The sequence below is a fragment of the Chiloscyllium plagiosum genome, unplaced genomic scaffold (assembly GCF_037043375.1).
Source record: "Chiloscyllium plagiosum isolate Xiang-an unplaced genomic scaffold, Cpla_swu_hap1 HiC_scaffold_12, whole genome shotgun sequence".
Lineage (NCBI taxonomy): Eukaryota > Metazoa > Chordata > Chondrichthyes > Orectolobiformes > Hemiscylliidae > Chiloscyllium > Chiloscyllium plagiosum.
Window position 1 is genome coordinate 99,877,697 of NW_028270150.1, and position 12,862 is coordinate 99,890,558.

Sequence of the window (12,862 nt, forward strand, 5' to 3'; positions counted from 1 at the left end):
TCTCTCTGGTAGTGAAGTCTTTTGTGTTCCTCAGAACACAGCTCCAGTGTGTCCATTTCCAAGCTTTTTGTGGAACTGCTTTGTTTCCCCACCCTCCCCTCCCGTAGCACCCGGTAAACGTCTCTTTCGCGGCAGGAGGGGTCAGCAGGGGAGCGGACGGGCTGAAGGTCCTACTCTTGTTGTGGGTGCGGCTGGCTGCGGGGGGGGGGTGGGGAGGGTGATTGACAGGTGGGCCGGCCCCGCCCCGCGTGATGCAATCAGTCACATGAGCATCCGGAGCTCGGGGCTGGTTGACGAGCTGTCGCACCGAGAGACACCGTGCGAAAACACGACCCGAACCACCGGTTTTACAGCACCGACCTTCATCCCCCCCTCCTCTTACCGACTGCCATCATGAGCTGTGCCGTCGTCTACCGTCTCTTCGCTCCGCTGCTGCTGCTGGGTAAGGAAGAACGGGCCCGACCGGGGGCCTCGGTCTTTCGATCGCTCTGAAGCGGGGTTGACAAGCGCGAGCGGCCCCGGGGGTTGGTTTTTGATTCGGTGGCGATGATGATGGTGGTGGTGGTGGTGGGGAGCCGCGGTGTCGGCTCGGGCGACCATCGCAACAGGAGACGGGCTGACGGAGGGAGGCCGAGGAGGAAGGAGCAGAGGCCCGCGGTGTGACGGTTACCCGGAGCGAGGGAGGGGGTTCACGTGATTGGCCGTCACGTGAGGCCTGGAATGATCGAGAACCTGGAGCGAGGGGAGGTCACTCCCCGGGGGAGGGTGGTGGTGGTGAGGAGGTCTGAGTCCGGTTAGGGTCAGGGGAGGGGGGGAGAATGAGGAGGTCTGAGCCCTTGGGTGGGGGGGGCGGAGAGGAGGAGAGAGAGAATGAGGAGGTCTGAGCCCTTTGGGGGGGGGGGGGGGGGAAGAGAGAGAGAATGAGGAGGTCGGAGCCCTTGGGTGGGGGGGGCGGAGAGGAGGTCTGAGCCCTTGGGTGGGGGGGGGGGGGGGCGGAGAGGAGGTCTGAGCCCTTGGGTGGGGGGGGGGGGGGGCGGAGAGGAGGTCTGAGCCCTTGGGTGGGGGGGGGGGGGGGCGGAGAGGAGGTCTGAGCCCTTGGGTGGGGGGGGGGGGGCGGAGAGGAGGTCTGAGCCCTTGGGTGGGGGGGGGGGGGCGGAGAGGAGGTCTGAGCCCTTGGGTGGGGGGGGGGGGGCGGAGAGGAGGTCTGAGCCCTTGGGTGGGGGGGGGGGGGCGGAGAGGAGGTCTGAGCCCTTGGGTGGGGGGGGGGGGGCGGAGAGGAGGTCTGAGCCCTTGGGTGGGGGGGGGGCGGACGGAGAGGAGGTCTGAGCCCTTGGGTGGGGGGGGGGCGGACGGAGAGGAGGTCTGAGCCCTTGGGTGGGGGGGGGGCGGAGAGGAGGTCTGAGCCCTTGGGTGGGGGGGGGGCGGAGAGGAGGTCTGAGCCCTTGGGTGGGGGGGGGCGGAGAGGAGGTCTGAGCCCTTGGGTGGGGGGGGGCGGAGAGGAGGTCTGAGCCCTTGGGTGGGGGGCGCGGAGAGGAGGTCTGAGCCCTTGGGTGGGGGGGGGGGGCGGAGAGGAGGTCTGAGCCCTTGGGTGGGAGGGGGCGGAGAGGAGGTCTGAGGCTTTGGGTGGGAGGGGGCGGAGAGGAGGTCTGAGGCTTTGGGTGGGAGGGGGAGAGAGGAGGAGAGAGAGAATGAGGAGGTCTGAGCCCTTGGGTGGGGGGGGGGGGCGGAGAGGAGGTCTGAGCCCTTGGGTGGGAGGGGGCGGAGAGGAGGTCTGAGGCTTTGGGTGGGAGGGGGAGAGAGGAGGAGAGAGAGAATGAGGAGGTCTGAGCCCTTGGGGGGGGGGGGGGGTGGAAGAGAGAGAATGAGGAGGTCTGAGCCCTTGGGTGGGGGGGGGCGGAGAGGAGGTCTGAGCCCTTGGGTGGGGGGCGCGGAGAGGAGGTCTGAGCCCTTGGGTGGGGGGCGCGGAGAGGAGGTCTGAGCCCTTGGGTGGGGGGGGGGGGCGGAGAGGAGGTCTGAGCCCTTGGGTGGGAGGGGGCGGAGAGGAGGTCTGAGGCTTTGGGTGGGAGGGGGAGAGAGGAGGAGAGAGAGAATGAGGAGGTCTGAGCCCTTGGGGGGGGGGGGGGGGGGTGGAAGAGAGAGAATGAGGAGGTCTGAGCCCTTGGGGGGGGGGGGGGGGGTGGAAGAGAGAGAATGAGGAGGTCTGAGCCCTTGGGGGGGGGGGGGGGGGGGGTGGAAGAGAGAGAATGAGGAGGTCTGAGCCCTTTTGGGGTCGGGGGGGGGAGAGAATGAGGAGGTCTGAGCCCTGGGGGGGGGGGGGAAGAGAGAATGAGGAGGTCTGAGCCCTTTGGGGGGAGGGGGAGAGAGAGAATGAGGAGGTCTGAGCCCTGGGGGGGGGGGGTGGAAGAGAGAGAATGAGGAGGTCTGAGCCCTTTTGGGGGGAAGTTCATCTCACCCTGCGGGGTGAGTTTGGTGGAGGGGAGGGGGCAATGGTGGAAGGTGATTCCTCGTCTGGGAAGGTGGGGGATGCACTGAAGTGATTCTGTTCCCTGGAGTTTGAACGGTGATGAAAGTGTTCCCTCACCTGGGGACAAGGGTACCATGGGAAATGTGGAGAACTGGGGGTGGTGAGAGGCAGAGATCCCTTGCCCTGTTGTCAGGGTGTTAGTTGGAGAGGGGGACTTCTCTCACATGGGTGGGGTGAAGTGAATCCCTCACTTTGGGATGTTGAGTGGTGGTAGGAGAAGGGGTAAAACCTTCACCGGTTGGGGTGGAAATTGTTGGTGGGAGATGAGGACAATGGGGAGAGATCTCATGTCTGGTTGTGGGGTTTGGAGGGGGTGTGATGGAGGGTTTGGGGAGAGGTGAGGACTTTTATATCTTGGGGGATGGAGAGAATGAAATTTCACATCTGGGAAGGGATGATGCATGTGAATCCACTCACCCATGGGTGGGAAAGGTGATACCTCGAGGCTGGTGTGGGACCAGGGGATTACTCATTCCTGATAGGGGCAGAGGAGATTTCGCTCTCTCACTAGTTTGGTGCAGTTTGTGGGTGCTTGGGGCATGGTGGGTGGGTAGTGGTGTGCACAAGAAGAGGGGTTTCTTACATTGTTATTTTGTAGTAAGGTGGGGGGAGGTCAAGTGACGTGTGTGGGTTTCCCCCATATCCAGGATAGTATAACAATCCTGAGGCTTGGTTTGGATACTAGGTAAAAACAAGGACTGTGGAAGCTGGAGTCTCGATTAGAGTGGTGCTGGAAAAGCACAGCAGGTCAAGCAGCATCAGAGGAGCAGGAAAATTGACGTTTCGGGCAAAAGCCCTTCACCAGGAATAGAGGCAGGGTGCCTGCGAGTGGAGAGATAAATGAGAGGGGGTGGGGAGAAAGTAGCAGAGAGTACAATGGGTGAATGGGGATGAAGGTGATAGGTCAGAGAGGAGGGTGGAGTGGATAGGTAGAAAAGAAGATAGGCATGTAGGACAGGTCATAGGGATGGTGCTTGGGGACAGGCCTTGGTATGAATATCCCCAAGTAACTGATTTAATTTTGTGGAGCAGTGGGATGTGGGTTCTAGATTTGTACCTTGGAGTGTGTAGCATCTGGTGTAATGGATCGCAGGGTTGGGGACACCACCCTGCCTTCTGGTTGTTAACATTTACCATCGCAGGTCAACTATTTGGCTCATTTAATTTACTGTTAATACCTTGTCCTTTTCTTTCTTCCACTTTGCACTCAACTGCATTCCTTGGTTCCTCTTGTGCTTTTAACACAAATTTAACGTAAACTAATTGAACTTGTTAGCTTTCTGTTCTGTGATTAATTTCTAATCTTTTTTCCTTTTTGATCTCCGTTTTCTAGTTTATTTCAAAGTGAGAACATTCTGAAAGTTGTTTCTCTGTGGAGTTGTCATTTATATAAACTGAGTATCCACTAATAACAGACCTGGATGCTGTTAAGTATGCAATTGGTAACTGCATGTCAGGCATTTGTGGATTTGTCACCCACTGTAAGCAGACTTCTCAATAAGTAACATCATACCATGCTTTCACAAGCATGTGAGGTGTTGCCAGTATAATGGTCGTAATTCTTTATGCGGGATTTTATCAGAGGCTTTCTGAAAATCCTAATATACTGCATCCACCGGTTATATCCTCAGTAAAATTAATAGGTTTGTCAAACATGATTTCCTCCTTATAACTTGTTAGGTTCTTTTCCAGAGGTTTCTCACACAAGATGCAATTTGCATAAACTAACTGCTTGCAAAAGTTGGTGTATTAAAGCTTGGACAAGCTAGGTGACACCCTTTGACCCTCTTCGCAGGAAGGCGAGGTAGAATCAAAGTGAGTCCCTAACCAAGGAAAATACATCTTTTTAATATATAAGGTCAGTTGGCCATGCTTACAGATACTCTGGCCACTCCCCCATAGTCACATGCCACTCAAGACCATCTTGAATCACTCCCTCACAGCCACATGTAACGTGGTAACGTTACATGGTACAATGGTAGGATGAGATCATCCTCAGATAATATAAATCCCTAATCTTCGGGAATCACTATGCAAACTATTTCCTGACTCAGTGATTCCCCAAGACAATGCAGGTGCATTATTCCTAGCTTTAGGGAATGGCTAGAAAACATTTCTGGATGGAAGAGATTGAATGGTAGCTTAATTTGATAATAGGGGGAGTAGTAGCAAATGACTAATTGAAATGGGGGTCATTCGCATTCTTGCATGAATGTCTTCCCCACCCACTTCCAGAATGTTCACATAGTGCAATTTAACTCTTTAATATTACATTAACATCCAGAGAGAGATTCCCAATTAATCTTTTAATATTACATTCCTCCCTTTTGTCATTCCATGATAAGCACCTTGATGAAACTGCCAGCTTTATTAAGAATCTTACTGCCAGTGTTTAAGCAAGTTACTGATACACAACATCTAATGATTATAACAACAAAAATTACTAGTCCATGCAGTAAATAGAATTTGCAGAAGCCTCCCACATGGGGGGGAAAAAGTTCACCATTAAAGTTCTTAAATCTAAATCCACAGTCCTTAGTGACCACTCCATCCCCTCCAAGTTGAGTGGAAACGGGCCAGTTATCCAAACTCCTTCAGTAAAGTCCAACCTGAAAACAAGATCCAGTCTGTCCTTGCGTCTCTCTACAGAGAAATCTAAATTCTTGGATAAGGGCAATTGAATGCTTCACAAAACTGAAGAGACTTCCATCCTTGTGGAGATGCTTCAGATGGAGGATACCAGCGCAATTAAAATATGTTCTCCAAATGAAATTTCACAAATAAAACAGTCGGAATTGCAGTGGCAACTTTGGTAGAGATCAACTTTCTTTGGCCCCCTTCATATTGCAAATTCAATAAAGTCCCAACAGTAATTGAAAGAATTGAAACAGCTTAGTCTCAAGTTCTAACATTCTCTAAAAATCTTGACAAAACATCAAACTTGCTTTCTTTTTGTGAACGCTGCATGAAAAACACAGCAGCAAAGATATAACACAATACTCACCTGGCCGAAGCATGACCACTGACACAATAGTTTTTTTTATATAGACAATAGGTGCAGGAGTACGCCATTCTGCCCTTCGAGCCTGCACCACCATTCATTATGATCATGGCTGATCATCCTCAATCAGTATCCTGTTCCTGCCTTATCTCCATAACCCTTGATTCCACTATCCTTGAGAGCTCTATCCAACTCTTTCTTAAATGAATCGAGAGACTGGGCCTCCACTGCCTTCTGGGGCAGAGCGTTCCACACACCCACCACTCTCTGGGTGAAGAGGTTTCTCCTCATCTATGTCCTAAATGGTCTACCCCTTATTTTTAAGCTGTGTCCTCTGATTTGGGACTCGCCCATCAATGGAAACATGTTTCCTGCCTCCAGAATCTTATACGTCTCAATCAGATCCCCTCTCAGTCTTCTAAACTCAAGGGTATACAAGCCCAGTCGCTCCAATTTTTCAACATAAGATAGTCCCACCATTCCAGGAATTGACCTCGTGAACCTACGCTGCACTCCCTCAATAGCCAGAATGTCTTTCCTCAAATATGGAGACCAGAACTGCACACAATATTCCAGGTGCGGTCTCACCAGGTCCTGTACAGCTGCAGAAGAACCTTTTTGCTCCTATACTCAGTTCCTCTTGTTATGAAGGCCAGCATGCTATTAACTTTCTTCACTACCTGCTGTACCTGCATGCTTGCCTTCATTGACTGGTGTACAAGAACACCCAGATCTCTTTGTACTGCCCCTTTACCCAACTTGACTCCATTTAGGTAGTAATCTGCCTTCCTGTTCTTGCCACCCAAGTGGATAACCGTACATTTATCCACATTAAACTGCATCTGCCATGCATCTGTCTACTCGCCTAACCTGTCCAGGTAACCCTGTAATTTCCTAATATTTCCCCCTGCCACACAGCTTTGTATCATCAGCAAACTTGCTAATGCTACAATTAATACCATCTTCGATATCAATATATATTGTAAAAAGCTGCGGTCCCAGCACTGATCCCTGCGGTATCCCATTGGTCACCGCCTGCCATTCCGAAATGGAGCCGTTTATCAGGCAGTGTAGAATTTCAAACAAAGCAGGGGCTCAAGATACTCAATTTGTTTTAAGGTTACAAGTTTGATAATTTTAAAAAGGACATAATGTTGTACAATTTCAGTGTGAAAACAAAATCTGCCCCATTACATAACCCACAAAGCACATTGAATTGAGATCCTAATTCAAATAAGGCAACTCAGTTACCAAAAAGAATTTTCTGAACCAGAATTTTAACAAACCAAAATATTTAAATATCAAACACTCTCAGCATGGCACTATCTACAATGAAAACTCCTTTTCCACTTTGCTGCTCACTAGGACCCTAACCCCTTTTCTTACTCTATATGTCTGAGCACTCTAACCCCGACTAAGCCCTGGTGTGCGAGTTAGCTCAAAGGTTCCGTCGCCGCCGAGTCTCAGGAGACTAGGAGTCGACTGAGTGGTAGGCTTAGAGAGAGATCAAGGTGAACCTTGATCTTAAATTCACAGTCCTTACCTTGTGGACCCTTCCATCTCACGCAACCAACACACAATTGATCGCTTATTCAGTCCACCTTGGAATCCCACTGCTGCCACCATATTCAATCCACCTTTTCCAGAGGTTTCACACAAGATTCAATTCGCACACACCAACTTCTGCAAACAGTTAAAGTTTATTAAAGCTGGTACAAGCTAGGTGACCCCTAAAGACCCTCTTTGCAGGTACGTGATGTCAAGTCAAAGTGAGGCTCTGAACAAAGCAAATACATCTCATTTATTCAGGTCAGTTGGTCATGCTTACAGATACTCTGGCCACTCCCCCATAATGATATGCCACTCAAGACAGTCCCGAGTCACATGTTAACCCAGGTACAATGGTAGTATGAGATCATCCTCAGTGCAGTTTAACTCTTTAATATTACATTAATGTTCGGAGAGGTATTCCCATTTAATCTTTTAACATTACAAACTTTGTTGACTTTGTCTAAATTGGGAGATTTATTCTGAGTGTCTTGACATCGCACCCTTTTTGGAATAGATTCTTTACATTTTAACTACAGTATTATCCGCGGATTTGGTTTTCACTCTTTTAGTTTACCGCTACTTGAAAATATTACATGGAACATGCCAAGTGGTTTTATTCTGTCTGGTGGTTACCTATTCCATCTCTGTGCATTCTTTAATTGCAATGTGAGCACCTTGCTATCCATGTTGTCCATGAATTTCTCAGCCTTGCAGATGCTCCACAGTGACTCCAGCCACTGCTCCAGATTCAAAAGTTTGAGTGGCTTGCACTTCGTCACCATGGTCACTGCTAATGTTGACTTCCCATATGGTATAGGAGGAGCATTCTACAAAGCTGAGGTGCTTTGCCATGACAGTCCTAAATTGTTGCCTTTATATTTTCTTCCTGTAGGTTGAAGAATATTAAATGGAGTAGGTGTTTTGCCTTAACAATTACCTTTTAAATACAATTAATCTAAATGGAAGACTAATTTGTACTTTAAAGATTGGAAAGTATAATTATTACCTTGTTCTACCAAGATCGCTGCTCGTCTTGCAGTATCTCCCAGACTCACTAGATCAACTTGTGTTTTCCTTTGCATGTTTACAGAAATCAACCTTCTTGTGCAGGTTGTACCCTGTTGTCTCTCCTTGGGGTGACCAAGACCTTTCCTTTTTCTTTGTGCTGTCATGTTTTATTTTTCGTTCGAGTATGATCATCTCTGGTTCTACACCAGCTCTCAGATGGCTCCCCTTCTCGTGCTGTTTTTAAGTTCTTGAGCACCTTCCCTATGGTGATGCCTTCAAGTGCCTTCATGTTAATTGGCTATTCACAGAAGTGAAAATTTTCTTCTAAACCACTAGTTTGAGGACTGGAAAGGTGTCCTATTCTCCTTTAGTACCTGGAAAATGTAAACTGATCTTTGTTAGTTGAACATGTGCTTTAATTTTAGTTGGTCAATGTCAGAGGTAAATAAGAAATTGTGGTAGGAGGAAGCCATTTGGCTAGCTGACCCTGCTCCACCATTTGCTGAGATCAAAGCAACTTTAGTTGAGTCCTTAACTTCACATTGCTGTCTTTCTCTTTCTATTAATCCCCCCTCCCTAACCTATTCAATCTATTTCTGCTATCCTGTGGGTGTACTTGCTGCTTATTTCAGTGGAAACCTTTCAGCTTTTCATGGCAGGGATGCTAATTGTAGAGTTCATGTTTGCAAAACATTTTGGCGGACAAATTTCCAAAACTGCTTTCCACATTCTTGGACATTATGGCTGGAGGATGTCACTCCTTCCCACCTGTACTGACATTGTTCTCTAGCACTGTCAAAATGTCTGTGTGTCATAATGTCAAATTGTCATTGGTATTATGCTCAGGCATACATATCACACCATAAATTTCTCCAGGAAGAAAGTGAGGACTGCACATGCTGGCGATCAGAGTCATGAAGTGGGGTGATAGAAAAGCACCGATTCCTGAAGAAGGGCTAATGCCCGAAACGTCGATTCTCCTGTTCCCTAGATGCTGCCTGACCTGCTGTGCTTTTCCAGCAACACATTTCCATCTCTGATCTCCAGCATCTGCAGACCTCACTTTCTCCTCCTGATAGAAAAGCACTTTCAGGTCAGGCAGCATTTGATGATCAGGAGAGTCGACATTTCGGACATAAGCCCTTCTTCAGAAATGTTATCCCATTCCTGATGTAGGAGTTATGCCTGAACTGTTGACTCTCCTGCTCTTTGGATGCTGCCTGACCTACTATGCTTTTCCAGCACCACACTTTTTGAAATAAATTTCTCCAGTCAAGTACTGGAAAGATTAAAGCTATCCTGCTCAGCATCTGCTTGGATGCTGATTCCTCTACGTTTGTCTGGTTACTCTATGCAGAGCTAATTTTTTTAATATATAGAATCCCGACAGTGTTAATAGGCTGTTCGGCTCAAAGTCCACACCTACCCTCCGAAGAGTATCCCATCCAAATCATTCCCCCTTACTCTTTTACCCCTGACTGATGCACCTAACCGACACATCCCTGGACACTATGGGCAATTTAGCATGGTCAATTCACCTAACCTGCACATCTTTGGATTGAGAGGGGAAACTGGAGGACCCAGAGGAAACCCATGCAGATATGGGGAGGCTGTGCAAACTCCCTAGAGAAGTTGCCCGAGGCTGGAATCGAGCCCGGGTCCCTGTCCTCTGATGCAGCAGTGTTAACCACTGAGCCACTATGCTGCTCGTTGCAACTCTTCCGTGAATTGTTGATCTTGTGTAAGCAAAGCCCGCTTGCTTTTATCTCCTGTAGTAACATAGTCCTCATTTTAACTGCAATACATATCCATGCTTTTGTTACCTGTAGAGTGTATTTTTCTATTCTTCTTAATCTCCTGAACTCAGTCCTACATGAGTTGGAGCCATTCAAACTCTGCCTACATTATAGAGTTCTACTTCTCTAACTGCCAATGGTATAGTATTCTTAAGTAACTGAATTTCAAATCCTTGCACAGTATTAGAATCTGTCTTTAACCATCCTACCTGTTCAACTTCATCCAGAGCGACATCCTAACCTGTGCCTCCAGTTCAGATTCTTATCTTCATTTCACTATTAACATTCGGAAAACGCCGTCATCTATCTGGGACTTACTGTTTTGAGCATTCACTAAATCCCGCTGCTTTGCACCTGTCCTGCACAATGAGATGCTTAAACTTGGCAATCTTATAATATTTTCTTCCTTGGAAAGTTGCTTTCGATTCCTCTGTTAAAGACCTAGTACAATTATGATTTGTTCCCTTTTGGGAGCATGAACAGTCTTTTTAAATAGTATCTTCAAGGAAGCTTCTGTGACTAACCTTGCATTTGTCACTGGTTCATCTTTTTCTTTTTTATGTTGTTCCCACTTTTATATCTTTTGATTTATAGTGTTTTCATTGTTTCCATGTACTACTTACTGCAGAGCATTAGTTTGAGAGTTGTCTTCTGACAAACAGTACAATTCCACTTGGGGACTAATTGACTGTTACCTACAGCAGCTTAGTTTTATAAACCCTTTCATATAATAAGCCATCCCCAAGGGCATTGCACGAACATAATAAAACATGTCACTGAGCCACAGAACGTATTAGGTCAAGACATTGGGTTATATGGTGTAGCTTATAGAAAGAAAACAAGGTAGGAAGCAATTCTAGACCTCAGGTCTAAGCAGAAAAAGCCGCAGCCACCAAAGATTGAATGGTTAAAATTGGGGTGCCCAAAGTCCAGAATTAGATGAGAGCACATAGTTACATAGAATACATAGAAGAATACAGCGCAGTACAGGCCCTTCGGCCCTCGATGTTGCGCCGATCCAAGCCCACCTAACCTACACTAGCCCACTATCCTCCATATGCCTATCCAATGCCCGCTTAAATGCCCATAATGAGGGAGAGTCCACCACTGCTACTGGCAGGGCATTCCATGAACTCACAACTCACTGAGTAAAGAACCTACCCCTAACATCTGTCCTATACCAACCCCCCCTTAATTTAAAGCTATGCCCCCTTGTAATAGCTGACTCCATACGTGGAAAAAGATTCTCATTGTCGATCCTATCTAAACCCCTAATCATCTTGTAGTTCCATTCCCATTCCTGAACAGAGAGAGATAACAGACCTAGGGTAGGGCAAGACCATTGGAGGTATTTGAAAACGTGATGAGGATTTTAAAATCCAGAAGTTGTTTGATTGAGAGTCAGTGTATATCAGTGAATGCAGAGCTGATGAGGGAACAAGATTTGTGGCACACTATTGGATGATATCAAGTCTACCAAGAGTATAATGTGATTATCAGCAGGCATGTATTGGAATAATTGAGTCTCTAGTTATTGAAGGCATGGATAAAGATTACAACAAATATTGCTAAGGCCGGTAAAATTTTGTGACATTAGAGGTAGAAATAGGTGGACTTCATGATTCTGTGACTGAGGTCAGAGGTTCATCTTGGGATCAGGTATTATACCAAGCTTATGATTAGACTGATATTGTCTTAAAACTGTTGCCAGGGAAAGGGATGGAGTCAGTAGCTAGAAAACATAGTTTGTAATGGAGACTAAAACATTTTCAGTACTCCTAATATTTATTCAAAGGAAATTTTTGTTTATCTTTTTATTGGATATTGGATAAGCAATCTGATAATTTAGTAATAGTGGTAGCATCCAGAAAGTTAGTGGTGAAATTGAACATAGTTTCCATGGAGTACAGGTATCAGCAACTAGTGAGTGCTTCAATGTTTTCCTTTGTTCAAAATTGAAATTTTTTTGCAGGTTTTGTACAGATTGCATTATCAAAGAGATTTGAAGTGAAAAGTGGAAATCAAACGTGCTTGCTAGCTGAATTCTCAGCCAACTTTTCAGTCAGCTATAATACCACAGCTAAAAAGGGGGTAAGTAAAATAATTGCTTCTGTAGTGCGAAGTCTCAGTCAAGCAGGTGAATGATTATAATTCACCTCTAGTAGTCACCCATGCAAGATATACCAAAAATGTTCTGATAAAAAGAAAATTAATTTGATTTTGTCGGTTCTAATGTCAATATGGAGTAATGTCCCATGCTTTCAGAACATGGGTTTGGACTTAAACATTACCCAGTACTGAAGATTAAAAATCTCGTACTTAAATTGCAGTTCAACTTGTTGAAATACCCTTGACTTGCTGAACTATTGTTTTTACTATTCAGTTACTGTAGCTCTCCCCAGTTATTTATTGCTTTTTTGAAATATTAACAGGAACCAATGACTATCAGCTACAGGGCAGTCCAGTTCGTCATATTGATCTGTCTTTTAACTGTACAATTTTTCTCTTTCATTTCCTTTACCTGATTCCCTCCTCCTGTGTTCACATTCTTGGGGATAGAATGCATTCCAAATATTAATCAGCTCATCTTAAATTTCTGCTTCTGATCGTTACCTATTCAGCTGTCATCTTTACTTGCTCTTATCTAAGCCCATTATAATTTTACACCCCTTAACAAAATATCCTCTTGGCCGTCTCTGTCCTTAAGAGTAGCAGTTGCACCTTCTCAAGTCTGTTAATGAAATTGGAATCTTTAACCCTAGATTAATTCAAGTGAATCTCTTCTGTCTCCAATCCCTTTTGTGTCCTGTTTGAAGTGTGGTGCAAAGAACTGGATAAAGTAATTTAGTGTAACCTTCTCCCTTTTCTGTACCTTATAAAGCTGAGGTGCAGTGTGCTTTGTTAATTGCTTTGTTACCTTTGGAGGTGAATCTGGGCAAAATATGTTTTGCTACACCTATCTCCAGCTCCAAATGTTGCTCC

At 46.7% G+C, this 12,862-nt stretch overlaps 1 protein-coding gene across 1 annotated transcript in view; it reads left to right on the forward strand.

Annotated features, from left to right (window-relative positions):
* Nucleotides 1–285: 285 nt before the first annotated feature.
* The window catches only part of lamp1a (lysosome associated membrane protein 1a), a 38,545-nt gene continuing 25,968 nt past the window's right edge, over nt 286–12,862 (forward strand). Inside the window, exons 1-2 of the mRNA XM_043700240.2 lie at nt 286–442; nt 11,853–11,971. Of these exons, the coding sequence (XP_043556175.2) occupies nt 394–442; nt 11,853–11,971 (168 nt within the window). The 5' untranslated portion in view covers nt 286–393. The remainder of the gene's footprint in view (nt 443–11,852; nt 11,972–12,862) is intronic.